Source organism: Poecilia mexicana, unplaced genomic scaffold (genome assembly GCF_051168715.1).
Source record: "Poecilia mexicana isolate PSO_F unplaced genomic scaffold, ASM5116871v1 scaffold_2, whole genome shotgun sequence".
In the NCBI taxonomy this organism is placed as follows: Eukaryota; Metazoa; Chordata; class Actinopteri; order Cyprinodontiformes; family Poeciliidae; genus Poecilia; species Poecilia mexicana.
The window spans coordinates 3,026,950-3,048,353 of record NW_028263371.1 but is presented as its reverse complement, the minus strand read 5'-3'; the positions used below and the strand labels follow the sequence as shown (position 1 = coordinate 3,048,353).

At 38.0% G+C, this 21,404-nt stretch overlaps 1 protein-coding gene and 1 long non-coding RNA gene across 2 annotated transcripts; both read left to right on the top strand.

Moving 5' to 3' along the window:
- Window positions 1-3,568: 3,568 nt before the first annotated feature.
- On the top strand, window positions 3,569-5,237 carry LOC148160331 (uncharacterized). Its single transcript, XR_015762364.1, has 2 exons — window positions 3,569-5,067; window positions 5,145-5,237. It is a non-coding gene; the product is annotated as an uncharacterized LOC148160331 (long non-coding RNA).
- Window positions 5,238-12,968: 7,731 nt separating this feature from the next.
- On the top strand, window positions 12,969-20,360 carry LOC106917140 (cell adhesion molecule 4-like). Its single transcript, XM_014985884.2, has 5 exons — window positions 12,969-13,235; window positions 15,662-15,940; window positions 16,101-16,427; window positions 17,871-18,125; window positions 18,297-20,360. The coding sequence occupies exons 1-5, from the start codon at window positions 13,166-13,168 to the stop codon at window positions 18,467-18,469; spliced, it is 1,104 nt and encodes a 367-aa protein (XP_014841370.2). The 5' UTR covers window positions 12,969-13,165; the 3' UTR covers window positions 18,470-20,360.
- The last annotated feature ends 1,044 nt before the right edge of the window (window positions 20,361-21,404 follow it).

Below are 21,404 nucleotides of genomic sequence, written 5' to 3'. Positions count from 1 at the left end.
TTACTACCTGTAGTAGCAGCGGTTCAACAGCGAGAGCAGAACCAGCATCTTACATCGCAGCTCGAAGACTTAAATAATTTTGCGGGTTATTTGTTTAGTTTTCTGACCGTCATGCTAATCCGGGTGAGTGTTTGTAGCTGTGCGCTGCTTTACCTGCTATCTGATCCTCCATATGTCTGTTTTACTGCAGTGAGCCTCGATGTAGCCAAACTCCGTCAAGTATGGCATTGTTTTTATGTCATATTAGCTTCGTCGTGTTGATGCATTTTGACCTGCTTCAATTTTCCGCCGCAACACGCAAACTTCCCCATTCACTCAGTAGTTATAGTTCCACATCGCTTAGGATTTGTTGCTGCGCGTTTGCGCAGAGTGAAGGAAAAAGGAGACCAGCTGCACAGGCAGGCTGGGAAATGAGAAGCAGGTGATCAGTTTGTGTGATCGGCAACAAGAGACCGTGATCGGCGAACACCGATCATACATTTTGTATGCCGATCGATCGGCACACACACACACACACACACACAGGTTTGTTTTGCTATCTTTGTGGGGACTTTCCATTGACTTCCATTCATTTCTACAGCCTAAACCTTACCTTTACCCTTTTCCTAACCCTAACCATCACATACCTAACCCTAACCCTAACCAAAACTCAATTCATACCTTAGCCCTAACTCTGACCCCTGACCCAAAAACAGGGTTTCCCCTCGTGGGGACCAGGCTCCGGTCCCCACGAGGAGCAATTGGTCCCCACAATGTAGTATATGTCAGGAAAATCGTCCCCACAAGGTATTACAAACAAACGCGTGCACACACACACACACACACACACACACATATGTGTATATATATATATATATATATATATATATATATATATATATATATATATATATATATATATATAAATATGACAGAAAACTGGAGGTGCTCCATTGTTTTCTTAATCTATTTACTTTTTTGACAGCCTGGCCTCATATTTAACCTGTGAAAAAGACAGAAATTTTGCTTTAACTTTGAGCTTCTTTGTGTCTTTTCATAAATTTTGCGATGACACCAAATTGATGACAGCATTTACACACTAGTGTTCAATAATTGTCCAATACATCACTGAACGTCAAGAGGTGACATTTAATAAACTTCTTAACCTACAATGACTTACAGTTTCACTGAAAAAGCAGTTTTAGCTTTTTTCTTATGTGTCACAAGACTGTATGATGAAAGAGCGTTTTAAATAAATCAGGCATCCCAACTGTGCAGTTCAAAAACAAAATCATGAGTTGAAAGCTTGCGTAACTTGTTTTTCATCTGTTAAGCAATGGTGGTTGGGAAATGCAGTTTTTTATTGTCTTTAATATTAGTGAACATTTTACATATTTCACATAATTAAAGAGGCAATTAAATGTGTTTTCCAGCTACGTAGCACAATCAAGTAACTATGTTTCCTTTGGTTGTTATAAAAATGCTATATATGTCAAATTTAACTGTTATTTAATGCCTTGAAATTGGGCCTCTGTCTATTTAAGAAACTCCTGTTCTTCTTGAAACGCCACCTTCAGGAAGTCAACACAACATAGATCCTCTAGCAATGTTCAGTGTTGTGATTGAGACCAAGCCAAGATCAAGACCAGAGCGTATCGAGGCCGAGACAAGACCAAGACTTTTAGGGTCCGAGACCAAGTCAAGACCAAGACCAGGACCCCGCGCTATTGGACATGATAAAATGGTGAAATATGATCAAAATTGCTTCTCAAATTGATCTCAAAGATCCATATTCCCATAAAACACCTATATATTAAATATTTAATAAATTTTACCAATTGCTTCCATCTTTGTGCTACAATCCGCGGTGGTCTCTTGCCATCCCTAAAAGATAGCACCCTGAGTGTTTGCCCATGTTGCTCATGTCAGAAACCATCACTATCTGCACCATCAAACATAGCAATTGAGGCAATGCCCTGACGGTAAATAACGCTCAACTATGAACACTGACCAAGGAGCAACAAGCAAGAAGTAACCAAGCACAAGATGCTGTTTTCACCCTCTCTCCTGCTACATGAAACCAGGTAGTCTGACACCATGGCACACATTACAGCTGCCACTTTGAATGAAAACAATCATAGAGCAATGTGCATGCTCTGTGTGCTCTTTCGTTCTTGTGTTTTATTTATTTAATAAAAAAAATATCAATCTACATAATTACATAAAATAATGATAGCTATTGCAGTGTACGCAGAGCATTACAAGAACAAAGAACGCTCTCAGTGACACTCCAGTCCTATTTTCTAAGTAAAGAGCCGTTCAGAAGAATCGGACTGTTCCTGAATGCCACATCACTATATTGCGGACTTTTGGACACATTGTTGTCCCATATATGTAACAAGTCAGTCAACACCTCTGCACAATAATTAAGTGCAGTGAAAGAACTTTTTTTCATCACAAATGCTTATGTGTCTCTGTACAGCTAGCTTTGCTAACATCACGTCAACGGAGCTTACCTTTCTTTAAGCTTCTTTTCTAAGTGACGAAAAAAGTTAGATGTAGTCCCCACCGTCTGTGAAAGTGAAGCGCTGCTGAGTTAGCTGTGGCCATCGGATTTCTGATGATTTATGCAGCGCTATTCTATTACTGACGATTAGACAGACATCTTCTGCTGCTCAGAGGAAACCACAAACTGCACATGTCTTGGAGCGCTGCATGCGAGTGAAAGATGGGGAGGGGGGAGTAACAGAAACAGGTATTTGCTTGGATTTTAATCCGTGCGTTTTGCATCCACTGAAAACAAAGATGTTAACAAATAAACTGGATAGTATGCTGTATGTTTAGTGATATTTTCACAGTTGCGGTCTTGACTGGTCTTGAAATAAAATGCTGAGTCCTCAGTGCCCGAGACCGAGACAAGACCGAGACCAAATGTGGTTGAGTCCGAGTCGAGACCGAGACCATAAAAAAATGGTCTCGAGACCAGTCTCGAGACCAAGACCGATCTCGAGTATTACAACACTGGCAATGTTTTTACCAGCATTGCTCTGAGAAGTAGCTCCTATAAAGAGCTCAGCAGATGCTCAGTTCCACCAGCTGTTTGCTAATTGCTGCTGGCTAGTCTGAAGGAGCTGTGAGGGAGGAGTCACAGGAGTCTCTGCTCCATGAGGAGGAGCTGCGTCTCAAAGGTGGAGCTAGGTCCACCCAGATGTTTTGCACAGCCAAATGGTTGCTATGTGAGATTAAAGAATTTCTCAAATATAGGGCAACACCAGGTATGTTTTTGATGAGGGAATTACATTATAACATGATGAAAAGCTCAGAAATGTCTAGTTAACATAATACTGCCCCTTTGACCTCTATCATCTCTCCTTGACAGAGATTGGTGTAATGAATGTAGATTACTGTAAGCTTTGAAGAGGTTCAGCAGTATTCAGACAATTTGCTACAGCTCACCTAGCAGACACTGAAAAATGCAATCTATAGAAATCTGAAAACTCTAAAAAATGTAACTATGAGAGTCAAAAGATTAAAAAGTGGCTGTCACAAAACATTTGTTTTCTTTTCTTTTTTCTTCAGATCTGTTGCAACACACCACCATTGTCTTGGGGAGGCGTGGTAAATAAATCAAGCTGGTTGGAGAGGTGTGGTAAATAAATCAAGCTGGGAATACCCCTGTGGGATTTGCTTGTTTCTCATCTGAAATACATTTTCACCTCTTCAGTTTGACTGTAAAAAGGCCAAAAGAAGAATAAAGAAAGTTTTGTCTTAGCAAAATCCATCCAGCAGATTTTACCGATGTGGATGGGAGGGGCCACTGCTAAACTTTGGGCATTAAACCTCAACAGAACTTCAGCATTTTAACACAGCGGCACTGACCCAAGAGTTAGAATCACTACGACTCCCAAAGATTAGCAATCTCCTCAGTATTGTAACTTATTGAAACTTAGCCTTTGTTTTCCTAACTGGAGCTCCTGATAGTGATGTAGTCACGTCTATTTGTCTTTTTGGGTTCAGCCCTGGTAAGAGAGCTGGTTAGACCATAAACCAGGCAAACAGCAGAGAAAGAGGAAGGGCATGACCTTGCTATTTTTACAGAATGTGGTAAATTATTTTTTTAGTTTTCATGATGATTTATCAAACAACTCCAACATATTTACAAAGTAAAGTAAAACATGTATTTACAGTTTTTCTTCACCGCTTTGCCCACTTCATTTTCAGCATCACTGTCTCAGTGGAGCAGAGTTCACCTCATGCCAGTGTGTGAATACTTCCTCTGTGGTTTGACACATTTCCCTGTATGTTAGCGTATACGTCAGTCAATCAGTCCAAAGTCATGGACTGAAACAAAAATGCGAGAGTCAGCAGAGTATGTTTCGTGTTCTGTAATATTTCTATTTTCTTCATATTGTTTTAATTTAAAAAGGCCAGGCATCTACAATAACCTAGTAATGGTTCCTTATATTTACAGGAATATGCACAAAGCTATTTCTGCTTTAATAAAAATGTATTGAGTTTGTGTGGAACCTTACTGAACAGTTTTAAATAAATGTTATATTTATTTGTACTGTCTTTTTGTGGGGAATTAGGGTGTCGGTGGTTGGTGTGTTCCTTTCCTTCTCCACCAGAGGGCATCTGGAGGCGGGTTCCATCTGGAGGGCGTGTCTGGGCTGCTGGCGCTGGGCACCTGCAGCGCATTCTTCATCAGGAGGTGTATTTAAGGAGGGAGCGGAAGGCCCTTTGTAGATTGCCTCTTGTGAATACTCACCTGAGCTCCTTGTAACCTTTGTTATGCCTCATTCTCAAGACTCCTTTGATGACTTTGTGGAGACATCCATCTGGTTCTGAGTTTCTGGATCTACCTGTGCCCTCTTCTCTCAAGACACCATAGACAAATTACCCACCACGGTCATCCGAGTACCATAGCCATCCATCAGCCGTCAACATACCTCTGTTGCACACCAGCTGGCGGTCCCTTCACATCCATCCCCGCCTCATACATCTGTACTACCTGTCCACCCTCAGCCTCAGCCCCGACTCACGGACCACCCACAGTTTACCTCTCCCCAGCTTCAGCCACACTCTTAAGTAAAAACATTTATTCACCTGAAGTTTGCCAGATTCCTATTACATTGAACTCACCATCTCTCTTCTCCTGTGTTCAGTTGCCTGGAGTTCCTGGTTGCTTCCACCCATTACCTCTTGAACCTGTGCATCATTTTTTATTGTGTTGGAAATAAATAAATCTATATTTATCTGAGTTCTCCGTTGTGTGATCTGCATGTGGGTCAGAAGATTAGATTCAAACATGACACTTTTTTCTCTTGTCAGTCACATCGTTTAAACATAATCTCTAGAGTATTTGAACAGAAACTTTTTTCTGAATCAAAAATCGTGTCTGAACCAAATTGTGACCCTAAAAATCATAATCTAATCGGATCACAGGAGTCAGAAAAATTTGCATCTATAACTGTGTTGTATTTTGGTGTCAATTATGTAATGAAGAAAAACTGCAGAGGGAACAACTATTCTGCATTCATAAGCATAGTTTATTTTGACTGGCATGACTTAAGGAAAACAGCAGAGAATCATATGGAAGCAACTGATGCTTGTCCAAGGATTTGCGTTCTGTTGGAAGGAGTGAGAAACTACTGCTATAACGTACACAAATGACTAAATGATGTAGACGTTGAACTATCAGTTATGACAATTTTATTTTTGGTCAGGTTAGATTCTGGCCACTTTTCTCTGAAATCTTAATGCCATTACCATTATCCTGGATAAATTCACTTGAGGTTTCACTTCAGATTTTTTTTACAGAAATGGAAACTCTTTCTAAACGATCCCACGTCAAAGTGTTTGTCACGAGGCTGATGGAAGCGTAGAGAGAAAGGGGAAGCTTGTGGGGAAACCCTGAGTGGAACTAGATGCTGTCTAATATATTCACTGCTAAGTTCAGTTTGAGCCAAGAATCTAAAATGTCTTTCTTTATAGTTTACTGGATCGTGTCAATAACGTTCTAGAATCAAATGTGTGACCATCTGTCAGAGAGAATTAAAATAGATTATGGTTGTAAAAAGGAGAAACACACAGTCATTGTCTAAAAAAACGGATATGAATAAGCAGCTATGACCTTTGACCTAGGCAAAAGAAGGAAGTTAACAGTTTCATTTATGTGAAGGGACTTTTGGACTTGTCTTTTGTATAACATTTCTTTAAAATTTGTAAACACATTTTCTTCTGTACAGTCCTGTTAAAGCTGCAGTGTGTAACTATTATAAAAAAAAATACATTGTTATGATAGTATAATATAAGACGGATAATCTGAAACAATGAGCTTTTCTGCCTTTTCCCAATGCTCCCAGTACGAAGTGCAGAAATACACCACGCAGTCAGAACTAACCAATCAGAGCCAGGAGGAGGGTCTTAACGTTGTCAATTACTCTCATGCTCAGCCAGTCCCACTTGCTCTGTGCTAAGCTACAACTGGTTCACCACAGCATAGCCTGCCATGAATGCTAAGGCTAGTTAGCATGGCCAGAAATGATGGCGGATAAACGTTTTTCTGTAACGTTTTTTCTGTAAGTTGTTTTTCCACCATTAGCACATTGAAGAGCGTACAGGATATTGATTGAGAGCGCTGAGATCCTCCCCCTGGCTCTGATTGGTTGTTTTTGAGTGGGACTGCAGCAGTTTTGCACGTGGAGGAGATGGAGGAGATTGTGTCCATTGTGGAAGACTTTTCTATAGCACTGGCATGCATACTTCACATGCTGCCTGAGGTCAGTACAGTGCGAGACAAAGCTTTGGGGATTCTTTGTTCTGTTAAGGTGGTACTGTTGGACTATTAGGTGAATTTTCTGGAAAATCGATTCTTTCAACAGACAAAAGCAGAGTAGAGCCCCTCCCAGACTGACGACCAGCACCAGTTGGTTTCTCTAAGGCGTTGTGGTCGTTTTCACATCTTGGCATTTTGTTAACACACTCCTGTCTGCTAAAGGTTAGTAAACTGCTAGTACTCTTGCCTTTGTAAAGGGGCTCATATTAATCCAAAGCATTTCACTATCTCTATCACTTTCCATATGGAAACCATGAGGGTTGTATCTCATTTACTGTATCACTGACTGTTGTTTGTTCACTAATGCTTGAGATAACCATTTCACTATTGTTTTCAACTCATTTATACATATGCTCAGACATTTTCTGCATTTATTTTTTCCAAATGATATTCTCAAGGTAACATAATTTCCTGATGGTTTTCTCGACATAACGAGAAGGCATTGTGGGATGCAGCTGATGGATTAAAATGAAGTTTTATACACACACCAATCACCTTGTTATCGAGATGAACTCATTGTCTTGAGAAAACCATCAGGAAATTAACCTGTTATCTCAAGAAAACCATGGAGAAAATGGGAAATTAACTTACTTCAAAAAAATGTGAAATTAGCTCATCTCAATAAAAACATCAGGAAATTAACTTATTATCCAGAGAAAAATGAAATAGGCCCCTTATCTTGAGAAAATCATTGGGAAATAAACAACAGCAAATAAACTTTTATCAAGAAAACAGGCAATTAACTCGTCTTGATAAAATGTGAAATTAACTTATCTCAAGAAAACAATCGGGAAATTAACCTGTCTCGAGAAAACTATTGGGGAAAACAGGAAATAAGCTCATTATCTTGAGAAAACAGGAAATGAACTCGTTGTCTTGAGAAAACAATCAAAAATGCTTAATTTTGTCAAACATATGTTCATTAAAGAGACCCTTTTATGCCTTTAAAGACTTTCCTTTACTCACGTTTTTGGGCATAGACTATGCGAAACACCTGCAAACTCACCAAGTGAAAGTTCACACAAGAGGGAGTTGCTCTTACACAGAAAGCTATCTGAGATAACTTATTTGCTTCCCAGCATTTCTGCCATTAAATAAACAGACAAGAGTTGAAAAGCAGAGATAAAGCAGCTCAGAAGTAACCGTCACTATTTCTTAGCTGGAATGAAATGTGTGCAGCCTTTAACCAATTTCTGCAACTTGTAAAGTTGAATAACCTGGAAACAAAAGGACCTTTTAAAGGTATTCTAAAGTTGCAGTCTAAAACCTACGCGTCTTAGCTAAAAATTAATGTCAATTTTATCTGATGCCTTTGTCTAAGTATTGTTCTTAATGTTTTATAAAACGTTTTCGAAAAAAATAGTAGTGGTTGAGGTGTTTCTACAAAATAAGAAACGCAATTAAAATGACATGTGAATAAATTTGTTCACTCTATGATTCATTAAAAACAAGCGGCGCCATCATCCTCCAACCACTTCCTGTTGTCTTCTTTGTCTTTTCCGGCAGCAGTAGCATCTTCTTGTTGACGACATGATTCATGTGACGCGAAAACAAAGTGTTTCCATTGTAGTTTAAATAAATATACTAATTTTGATAAAAGCCAAAAAAAAAACACCTCAGTCTAGAAGAAAAACTTTTAATCCAAAAACATGTTTTGTTTTGTTTTTCTCTAAATTGCCGTGTTTCAAATTCTGTGTTTTATGGTTAACGGAAACACAGCTAGTGTTGCTATAATGTTTGTTATTTACTGTAAGGTCGGCTGGTTGATCTTCCTTCCCTCTCCACCAGGTTCATATTGTAAATAAGAATTTGTTCTTAATAACTCAAATAGTAGTTAATAACAATAAGCTTTCTGGCCTCATGTTGTCCTTAGTAGATAAAAAGAGGATATAACTACTAAGATATCATGAGTGGTTGTGAATGGACTGACGGGATCATTCACTTACCCAGATTTTTTTTCCAGTGGCAGATATGCCCAAATTTGGACATGAGGGGAAGTGACATGAGGGGAAGCTTCTCCTGTGAAGTTGTTTACGTTCTAGCCTCAGTGCTTCAAAAAGAGCATTCCTGCTGCCGGCAGGCATGCCAGACTCAGACCGCTGAGCCACAGCAGCTCTAGTATTCTACAACAACACCTTACAAAAGCATGGCTACGTCTCAAAATGATCAGGAAATGAGATTTTATGAGCTAGATCAACACAAAGTATTACATAATTGCAAAGCAAGAAAGATATATACATATACATTGTTTTCCAACTTAAAAAAGGTTGAATTATTGAAAATCAAACTGTTGTTCCAGTTCTCTGATGAGAATTAAAACAGTCTACAACCTCTTATATAAGGTTTTATTTACCTAATATAACTATTATTGATGAGAAATGTGATAATGTGTAACATTCGATAGAAAATATGTAGAAAACTGAGAAGCGCTAATATCCTGGAGAGAGTTCAGAACAAACATGACTCCAGATCACAACCCAACTTGTTTTATGTGTTGCTATATTGACATTCTTTAGTGTGCAGCATCTGCTTCTCACAATGTCTACATCTGTCTTAAAATAAACTTGTTTTGGTGTGCTGTGGTAGAGCAGAGATTAAGCACAACCCACATTGGAGGCCTCAGTCCTCGATGTGGCTGTTGCAGGTTCGATTCCCGGCCTGGTGGCCTTTGCCGCACGTCTTCCCCCTTCTCTCATTACCCTCTTTCCTGTCAATTCACTATCAAGGCTGATATACATAAACTTGCTTTTAATTCAGTTTTTGTTTTCAACAACATCTAAAGGAAGCCACAGATTAAGATTTTAATGGGTGTGCAGGCAGCACTGATTAAACAGTATACCAACTATACTCACATTTGTCACTTTACAGAAGCATTTATGCTACAATTAGTTTGTTATGAGATGTGATGCTGCAGGGTTTAGTATTAATGTGTTTCTGAAAGTGTGATGCACTCAAGGCCAAGTATGTAATGTCCCTACTGTGTCACCTCTAGTCATCAACATCCTGTCTGCAGACACACTCTGTGGTTTGTGTTAATAAACGTTCTTACTTAGACTGCTTAAATAATGATAATGAAAAGGTACATATTACTAAAATCAACAAACTGATTGAACTCATTGCTCAATCAGCAAAACCTACAGCCAGCTATGGTGTTGCTTTTAACACCAGAAACTGGTGTTTGACTGTAGCGTCACATGCAGAGCCACAGCTGCTCAGAGAAGAGTCTCTGCTTATGGACAGAGTGTGTGCTTGGCAGTGAAAAGTGACAAATATCAATCTTAAATTATCTCCTGGCTGACATTTCTGTGGTCTACCTCCTCCTTGGATCACTTCAGAAACCTCACAGCATCATTTATAATTCTGTATAAATATGTCATAGATTAGGCCCACTGGAAGAAAAAGAAAATTCAGACTTATTTTTCTCTAAATTCTGAGTTTAATCTTCTGGGATTAAAAGTCATAATTCTTTTTTTGTTTCCAGTTTCCCTAATTTTCTTCTGTAAATAAAAGATTCTTTCTACATTGTTATTTTTTTTATGCTTTCGGCATAAAAGTCACAGTATGTGAGCCTAAAATTTCCCATAACATAATGCAGAAGTGATAAAAGGAAGTTCAGTTTTTATGTATGTAACACAGCCTCCCTCCCCCCATTTAAATGTAAGTTTTACTCTTTCTTTTGATGATTACCAGTCACCAGCGTGAATCTGGATATATAAAATAATGCATGTTTTCCCCTTGCAGCTATATAACTATTTGCTGTAAAGCATCTCAACAAAAGTTGATCAGATTACTGTTGAATTGAGAATGTTAAAGATATATTTTCTCAGCATTTAGCTTCAGTAACTTAAAGCTCAAAACACAGTAACATTAATACACAATTCTGACTGGCAGATAACTTATCCTTTCTACTAAGGCTATTTTTTCTACACCAATAAATAAAGAAGTCTGCATTATTTCTTTGAGTTGTTGTGAAAATGCTGCACGACACATTTTCAAATGACTCAGAATGCGCTTCATTTATTTATATTCATGTTGCATCGCAGCAATGTTTGTGTGCTTTATATTCACACCTTCAGCTGGTGAGAATTAGGAAATTAAATCAAAAATAACTCCATCTAGACACACTTCTGATGCAGCTCTTTATATTTAATCATTTACTAACCTTCACTCACGAAGGTTATTTCAGCTCCAGCCCTGGCCTTGTTGTAGAAACAAACATCAGTAAAGCTGACTAAGTGATAAAGTGCAGCGCTTCCAGAAAGCGTAATTTAGATTGACCTCAAAGACAAATAGGCACAAGAGTCAAGGTAGTGTTTAGCAGAATCCCCCCCCACCACAAAAAAAAAAAAAAAAAAAAAAAAAAACTAGGACAGGATTTTGTTTTGATAAACAGAGGAAGGACTTTTAGGAAACACATAGGGAAGTTTAGTGAATGGATTATTTAAAAGCTATTTAAAAATGACTTCCTTTAAACTTTCCTGAACATAAAAGCCTGGAAAACTGAGAGCTTTTAGACATGTTGGTTTGAGATAAAACGTTTTCTTAAAGAGGCAGTACTATGTGTTTTCCAGGCACATATAGTGCCATTTTTAGCACAATCAAGTAACTATTACCTTCAGTTGTAAAAATGCTGTAAATATCAAATATTTAACTAAAAGAAATGTAACCTCGTAATTTAATGCGTTGAAATTGGGCACCTGTCTTTTTTTTTTTTTTAAATCCGCCTTCAGGAAGTAATCACACCAAGGCTCCTCTATTAACCCTTTAACAACGTTTTTACCAGCGTTGCACTGAGAAATAGGTCCTGTGACAAGTTCAGCACATATGCAGCTTCACTATGTCTTTGCTAATTGCTGCTTTCTAGTCTGAAGGAGCTGAGTGAGGCAGAGGGCTGCTCTGTGAGGTAGAAACATGGAAACAACAGCTCAGAGGAGGAGCTGTGCCTCGAAGGCGGAGCTAGGTCCACCTAGGCATTTTGCACAGCTGAATGGTTGCCATGGGAGATTAAAGGATTTTTCAAACATGCATGAAAGAATCAAAGTAACACTCTAATTATGTTGTTGATGAGGGAATCATCAACAACATGATGATTATGTTGATTTTATATAATCCTGCCCATCTTTTGAAAACGTGAATACAGTGGTGGTTTTTGATATGTGCTACATGGGAGCAGCAGCAGATAGGAGTGGGGAACTCAAGAACTAGAAAAAAAATAATCGTATATGTCACTTGTCCCCTGAACAAGTTTTCTACTACTTGTATAGTGAAGTAAGTTTCCTCTAGTTGCTGTAGAGTACTGGGTGTCTACATTATTTTATTTCTGCTTCAAAATACAAACAAATAATTGCTTGCATTTTAATTGGTTGGACAACAGGAGTAGGAGGGGCTTGCCCAGGTCACCAGTCCAGCAAGAAAATGTGTGCAGATTTATTTTTAAAACTTATGAAGTTAGGCATGGTAATTAATTGTGATTAACCACAGCAGTAGAGTGTAATTACTCTGATTTTGTTTTTATTCGATTGCCAGCACTATTACATCAACAAATTATGTAGTTTATGGTTTGAATTTGAACCCACTGCTGATGAAATGAGCCCCCAGTTCTTTAGAAACAGTGAAATGGCTTATCTTAGAAGCTGCTCAACTTCAGGGTCACCCAGCTGTTTTTATATACGGCCATATCTTCTTACAATGCTAACAGAGTGGAGATGAGTATTCTGCAAAGAAGCAAAAGTAAACTTGTTGGGGCGTGACTAATGGAGTTTCTTTTTGGACCCACCAGGCAATGCTGACCTAGTCTGTAACCATATCATCCATTTCAAGCCACCACTGATTGCACTATTTAAAAAAGTTCATCAATGGTTTACTTTCATTGTATTAGTATGAGCCAGCATTCATCAGTGTCAGGACACTATTCAAATATTTCTTTCACATGACAAAAAGGTTTTCCACAATCTGGAAAGACAGAAAATAAAAGGACTAACGTGATTTAATCTACTTTCTTTTCCATTCAGGATGACGGACAACTTGTTTTGATTGTATTAGTAGACCAGTCAGGCCGAGATAAAGATAGTTATGCACATTCCCCCTCTGCTGACAGTACCGGGATTTCCCAAAATGCGTAATCCATGTGCCCGTCAAACACAACCTCCAATTCCACTTTCAATTTCAGCTTCTTAATGCGAAACGCCACGGTGGGAAATTACAGAAGTTTCTGTCTTTGCGCCTCCCCCTGTATCTTGTGAGTCCGAAGCTTTTTAATTTCACTTCAACGCCGCAGTCGGGCATTTTTCCACTTCGGGACGTTTTCTGCGACCAGAGCTCGACTTCTTTTGAAACGCAAGAGACAAAATGTTTTCCTGCCTCTTTCTGCTGATTTCTTTCCTGAATATTCTGCGGTGCTTCCATGTGTCCACGTGCGGTGAGTTTCCCGTCTTCCGCTCCGGGATTTCATCTTCCATCGGTACAGAGTGGAAAGGTTCAAGATAGCCATTTCTTCAGGCAGGCCAGTCAACTGACACGGTGTTTTCTCCTGTGGGAAGGATCGTTTTAAACTTCACATTTAGTTAATTCCAGTCCGTAAACAGAGTCCGTAGATGCGATCATTTATCTAACTGGGTCAGGATCCCGTTATTCCTGCTGTTAGATTATAATGTCTCGCGTGTTTGTCGCATTATTATTGTTAGTGTGTTCCGGATGTGTTTGCTGAATAACTTTTATGTATGTTTGAATTTAAAGAGCTGTTTCTAAAATTGTATCGATCACCTAAGATAATATAACTGAATTTCTGCTTTGTGTAAAATAACAACAGAAAAGTCAAACTACTGAGAAAATGATTATTGGCAGCTTTAATACAACCTTAACCTCGGAGTACAATTTATATTATTCAAGTTTTAGATTACAGTTAGAATCAGAGTCAGCTTCTCTGGCCATGTTTGTGGGCCTAAATAAGGAATTTGACTTTGGTCACATGCTTACAGGCATGTAATTAGATATTAAGCCTAAATAGTAGACTAATGGATACATTTATAAATGTATGTATGCATGTTCGAGTGTGTATGTGTATATATGTCACATGATGTCACCTAACTAAAATAATAGTCTAAGTCTTTTTTTTTTTTTTGTGCCAAAAGTGATTTTGGAACAAAACTCTAAATAAAAATCACTCCTGTTATCTAAAGATGATGAAGGCAGAAAAAAAATCACTTTTGGCAAAAAATACCTTTCCAAAAGTAATTTTTTAGTAAAGAGTGAATACACTAATATTTAGTTAGCATTAAGGCACACATTCACCATAGCATTGTTTTGATAAGCTTCTGTAATGTCTCAAGATTTGCATTCAGTTTTACATTAAGTTTTCACAAAGATCTTGTGCAGACGATAGAAAAAGTCTGACTACTACACAAAGCCTCCACCAGCAAATTCCAGATATTCTCAGTGGGGTTAATATTGGTTCAGACATTTCAGTTGTGAAAATGATGTCTCCGGGAGCCACTCTTTAACAAATTGAACCTGATGAATCCTGACATTGTCTTGTTATCTTGGAATGCCATGCCATCAGGGAAAACAAAATTTATTGTTGGAATAACTTGGTCATCCAATATATCTAGGTAGTCACGTGACATTGTTTGGACTTATAATGTTGCTGAACCTGGACTTGATCAACTCTAGATCATAGCATTAATCCCACATGCTTGTACAGTAGGCACTAGGGACAATGAGTACATCACTCTATCTGGCTCTCTTCTTACCCTGATGTGCCATAATGCTGGAGAGTATTTAGTATTTCTTTGCTTATCTCAGCTCAAAGATTGCATCAGTCCAATCTTTTTACTTTTTAAAGGCTTTGTTGGCTCTAGTGGCCAGTCAGTCAGGAAAGTGGGTAATCAGAGAAGAGGAAGATAAGCGGCAAAGGTCATCAGACCAGCATCCGAACCTGCGACGGCCGTGTTGAGGACTAAGACCTCCTTATGTGGGTTGTGCTTAACCTCTGGGCCACACCAGCGCAAGAGTCCAATCTTTGTGCTCACTTGAAAATGCAATCTTGTTTTCTCCAGTTAGCCTCCCTGATCAGCGGTTTTCTTACGAAGCAGTTCTGTGGAAACCTTTTCAGTTCCCTTCACATTGTGCCTGTGGAAATACTTTTGCTTTAAAACACAACCCTGACTTCTGTTGTTTTCCTTAGATTTGATTTCACCAAATGTTTAAAGAGTTTGTTGATCATTATTGTTAAGTTGTGTTTTTTTTCAGAGGTGATGGTTCTTCACTTTCCTTCTAGTTTTTAGTGAGGTGTTGGATTGTACTAGTAGTTCTGTGTCTCCTTTAGATGTTCTCTCTGTTTAATGCTTGCCAATGATCTGATGACTCTCAAACTAACATGTTTGTCATGATCAGCTGATACTTGTGAAACATGAACTCTGATTAACTTCCTATGATTAACAGAGTATGTACTGGAGTTGCATAACCAGACATCCTTAGAAAAAAACTGAAATATTGAAATGTGTTTAACTTTTCATGCGTCAGATTAGAGGCAGAACTAAGGATTTTATTTGATCTAACAGTCTAGACAATATTTTTCATAGAAAAAAAATTCAGGTGAGACGTTTCATCCAGCATTTCCAAGACCAGATCGACAGCACTGATTGTGTCTGGGTTGAATAAAGTTAAACATAAAAATAATGCACCAGTTAGTAGCACTATGTGAACACTAAAATGGTGATTAAAAATCTCTAAGTTCCTAAGAACCTTATCCTATGTAATTAGTATATTTACAAAGGCTAATGGTATTGTGTTTTGACTTCTGAGAAGACTCAAATGTAATAATATTATTATCCATGTTTCTTACAGATTACAGCTGTCCAGATAAACCTGTGATAACTCCATCCAGACTGGTGGTGAAGTTCGGTGATCCAGCCTCTGCTACATGTGTAGCCTGTCAGCAGGCCTGTCTTCCCCTGGATGAAAGTATTATTAGTATGGAAGCTTCTCTTGGAACTCATGACAGCAATGGAACCAAAGTGACCTGGACAGTGGACCGAATGACTGAGTGGAAATTAAAGCCAAAGTGCTACTATACTACCTCGGCAAATGTTCAGTGTTGCTCTGACTTGCCTGTTACTGTCTACAGTAAGTTAATTAATGTCACCAAAACATTTTAGAGAATTATCTTTATCCATTGTTGTTACCATTGAAGTTTTTTATATCTTGCGTTTTCAACATGAATGTTGTTGCTTGATGTTATTAATCGTTACTATTATTTCTATTGTTATTCTCTTCTCCTCTCCAGAACCTCCAGAAAATGTGTCCTTCAGCTTAAACCCCTCTGAACCTCTGACTGATGGTTCAAAGGTCACCCTACAGTGTGATGTACTGAACGTCGCTCCTGTTGCAAACCTCACTGTGACCTTTTACAGAGGTCAGATGCCTCTGGGTCAAGTGAAAAGCAATGATATTACAGAGGAACCAGTTAGTGAGACATTTTCTTTGAGCTACAACACCAGAAAAGAAGATGATGGAGTTCAGTTCTGGTGTGAAGCGAAGCTGGAACTGGGAGCTGAAGGACCACAGCCCCCTCTAGTGGTGAAATCAGAGGAGGTCACTGCTACAGTTTATTGTAAGTTCAGAGAGACACACACATACTGTATAAATTAGATGACTGAAAAGTTCATTTAAAGTTAATTAAACATTATTTAGATTGATTACAGACAGACTGATGTTTTCAAACCTTTATTATTGTTAATTATGATTATTCTTCACTTGCATCTAATGAAAACACAACATTTAAGATTAGAATACTGCATCAGTCCATCGGAGAGTAATTTTTAATAGATGTCAGCTTAAAAACTAATTTTAATCCTTCCTTTTGTTATTTTGAAAAGGTAGTTTTAATCTGAAAACCTGTATTAGTTAAATATGATTGCACATACTCCTTTGTCTTCCCTCTCTTTTCAGAGAAACGACCATAAATAACTGTTTTTCAATACTTAACTATTTTTTAAATGCAGAAATTCACTAATAATGTTACGCTACAGAAACTTTAAAATCTTTTCAAACTCATTTTCACAGTTAAACCAATAAAAGTGAATTATTATTATTTGGGTGTCATTTAATTTAAAAAAAAAATCATGTGAGTTATTTGCATAAAAATAGAATATAGATAAGCTCCTTGTTGATACTATCATCTTTATAGGCTATAAATGAGATCAGTGTCAGCTGCTCTGATGTTCTATGATGGTTGAGTTTAGAACACAGTTGTTTTTGGAAATGGACATTTAATACCAAATAACTTCTCTTCTTGGTTATTCCTACACAAAATGTAACTTTTGTCTGTTAATGACAAAAAGGTTAACCTTTTATGACATTTCATTTGTCTTAGAGGGCAAGAGATTTGTTGTTGTTGTTCCCATGCAGGTAGACCTTTTTGAGAAAATTCCTACTGTTCTGGTCTCTGTCTGCTCTTAATCAACAACAGAGCAAATAAAAATTATTTGTAAAAATTAGCCTCATAAATATGTACTTAGTATTTTTAATGGTAACTGATCAAAAATCAGACGTTGCTACTGGTGAAACAGGCAAAGAAGACGACAGAAAGTAAAAGGAGGATTGTGTCTCTTAATGGCTTGTTGTGCAAACTAACATTCACAAGGGTTTTAATTGGGTTTCTTATTTAATTGAAACACCACAGTTGCAAAATTGTGGCTTTTTTCCCCCAACATTAGTAAGATATAGTCGTTTTGTGCACATTTGTAATGGGAAACTCAGCTTACATTGTGTTCAAAAAATACATTACAGCTACAGTGCATATGGAGCGAACATTCCATACGTTTATAAGTAAGATTTCAGCGACTGTGTATATGTGAGCAGATATTCTGTCAGTAGAGATTATAAGTCAGCAGATGATTTGGTTAAAGATGTCCCTTGAAATGTGTAACAATAAGTGGAAGCATTTGTCCAGCAGTAAATCTTGGTGTTTTTCTGTGCATTGGTATTTTTTCTCATGTGTTCTGTTGTGTTTGAATTATTCCATTTTGTTTCCCTCTTTGCTGTAAAAACACAGATGGACCTCAGCTGAAGGTTCCAGCTGATCCAGCTCCAATCAGCATCACCAGAGGAGAACCTCTCAATTTGATCTGCTTGGCTGAAGGAAACCCCAAACCTCAGTACAGCTGGACGCTGCCGTCCAACAAAGGCCACCGCAGTGGGACCGATCTGAAAATCGACTCAGCTGGTGTTCAGGATGGAGGGCAATATGTCTGCACCGTCAGCAACGACGTGAACTCTGTCAGTGTTACATTTAACGTAACAGTCCAAGGTGAGTTTCCTCAGGATTAGTTTCTAAAGTTTTTAACATTTCAGAGAAATGAGCCGCAGTACTTCTTCCAGTAATATTATTTAGCTTTAACTCACATCACCCCAAGAAGGAAGTTCAACTGTTTGGATATATTGAATAATTTCTGTTCCCCTTTTCTCTACTTTTCTGCAGAAAACTTCATTCCGTACATAATAGTTGGTGTAGTAATTGCTGCGGTTGTGATATTGATCGGAGCCGGAGTCATCTACAGTTTTTATTACAAACAGAACAAGATGGGAAAGTACCAACTAAAGGACGTTTTCCGTTTGGGTGCAATGCATCCCACCACAGTTCCTCTTTGTTAGTAAAATCAAATCCCTGGAAGGACAATGGCAGGTTGAAGATTCGCTGCAGTCCTCCGATCTGAGTCAGGTTGGTGTTGCTGCAGATTCTCCCTTTTCCCATCACGGACATGAAATACGTTCCACTTTTTGAATGGAAGTATTTGCTTCCTCCTAGGTGGTTTCAGTGTTGTCAGAAAGTTACAGGAACTCTTTGTAACTCTCTGACAAAAGTTACAGAAAGTTACTTTCTGTAACTTTCTGAAACATGTAATCTGAGGGTTACATGTTTTACTCTCAGGCTGCCATGGATTACAGTTATTTCCTCTTGACTATTTGTACTTTGATGGATTCTTCATGATGAAGGTAAAGGGACACAGTGATTGCCAAAACTGTCAATCCAATGTGAAAGCTCATAGGAAATGGTTTATACTTTGAACTAAGCTCTCATGCCTGATGTGAACTTGTTCCAATCATTATTATTATTATTTTTTTTACAAATACATAGCTTATGATGTTATTCACCACTTCGCATATTTATTTACTGTTTCATTGCCTACCATTTGCGAGCTGTCCTATTACATCTGTTCCTTTATGCTATGCTAAAGTGTACTTAAATTTGATTGAACTCTTAAAAAGTTGTTCTCATTTACATACTTTAATGAGTTAGTCGTCAGAAAGCAACTTTTCTCATCAAGAATACTGTTTTTTGTTGTTGTTTTTCTTTGCTGTGACCACTATAATGCACTACAGGACTGTTGTTATGCTTCGATTAAATCAGCTGACAAAATGCCACAGACCAACTCTGTGCATTTATTTATGGCCATATTTAACTCTATGATGGTGCAAGAGCAACGGTGGAAGTGACTAAATACATCCGCTGGGAATTTATCTCCCCGTCTCTGCTGAATTTACACATTCTCACTTCTTGTCTGCTTCTCATTCAGAGGTCCTCATATCTGGAACAGATATGAGGATGTTTCAATAAAAATGTTGCAATAAAAATGGTAACAATAACATGCTAAACTCACAGTGCTATGTAGTGGCGTGGTGCGACAACTACAACTGACTAGGTATCTCGGCGGTGTGGAACTTTTTCCCAATCAATGTCCAAACATAACGGAAGAATCGAGGCAGCGGCCTCGTGTAAATGTAGTCTATGTTTAGTTCAGATGGTTAGGATATGAGTCTCAGCTCAGTTTTTGTCATGTGACACAAAAATAATCAAATTCAGAGTCCATCCTTCATAAACTGTTTTATCTATGAATAGTGAAAATTTTGCCTCCTGCTGGGTATTTGGAACAGTTTATGATGCTGATGCTTTTGTGAGGATTCTGATTACTGTTCTGTTAAAAAAAAGTGTATTTATATCTGAATTATTGTTATTTGACTTGCAAGTAATTTGAGAGGGAGTGTGAAAAGGAGAGGGCTCATTTGATGAAGACCAACTTCTGTGTGTAAATCCTGACGGTGACCTTTAACCCTCTATTCACTTAAGCGATTTTCTGAATCTTTCAGAGGTTGCTGTCAATTGAAACATTTATATGGATTTTTTCTTTTGCTTTTCATGTGAGAATAATGAATGACAAAATAGTGTTGTATTGAGCGGTTATGGTAACGCAGGGTTTTAAGTTAAAGTGAAGAGAAACTTACTTCCGGAGCTTTTAACAGCTTTACACTCTTTCATGGTGGATGTGTCTGTGCACGAATCTTTATAGCTTTATTTAGATGTGTGTAGTCAAAGTGTTCTCTGAACGTCAGTACCATTTGTGAAATCACTGACTGCCTGTATTTATAACTGTTTGTGAAAATAATACATAGGTCATGCAAATGACTGAAAAACATTTTGTGCAGGAAATGTAAGCTTTTCTTTGACTTTTGAAACTGTAAATAAAGTATCATTTTCTTAAAAAAACATGCTTCCTTTCTTTGGTTGTTCTTGGTATTTTGTTTAAAATTGTTTGGTTTAATTTAACAGGAAGTAAATGACTAATAGATGTTCTCATGCTTTACAATGAAAAGCATGAGGTACTTACTGTATTAGCAGAAATTATTACCAAAGTTCCTACGAATACCAGCCAGATAACTTCAGAAATTCTGGGGGGAATTTAATTGAAAGCAGAAGGTGGAGTGAGGGGAATTCATTCCCAGAAACACTTTTCTCCTCCCCTTCCTGTATTTTTACATTGTACTAAGAAAGAATGCTGTGGTGGAATTAGGGTGAATGGGATGTGTGTGTGTGTGTGTGTGTGTGTGTGTGTGTGTGTGTGGGCTGCTGTTCTGAATGACCGTGCTTCTTAAGCCCTCATCTTGTTAGCCACAGCTTAAATGAGGCTTGAACAGAAACTAATTCACATATCGGGCTTTGAATCAACACATTATCTCAGGTCCCTTTAAACGAATCTATCATGCTTCTGTCCAAACACTGCTTTGTTGCTGCAGCACACTCAATACTTGAGAATCAAAGTGGAGTTGAGTCCCATTCTGCTAAATGGTGTGTGTCTCTATCAGTGGACGATTGCCTCTCCTGTGGGTGGGTATCATGTTATGGGGGGTCATTATCATTGACATCAGTCCTTGACTTCTTTGAAGTCAAGAAGATTTGGGACATGGTTTAATGCTCGTAAAAATTGGTGTAAAAGTTAATTTAGGCCAACTTGGGTGTTCTCTTTCCATTATTTGTTTATTTTAAAGCTACACTTCCTGTTTGTGTCACTTGTAGCCAGAGTTGGGCAGTTACATTTACTCAGTTAAATTTACGCGAGTCACTTTTTTTACGGAAAAAATGAATTTTTTGGATTAATTTTACAGCGCTGCAATTCTTACATTCACTTGAATAACTTTATTATATCGCTACTCTTACTTGAGTAAAATTTCTGGATCCTTTACCCACTTTGAGTAAGTTCACTGAATGAAGAACAACCTTGATTTAACCGGAAAGTCACCAGACTGTTAAAAG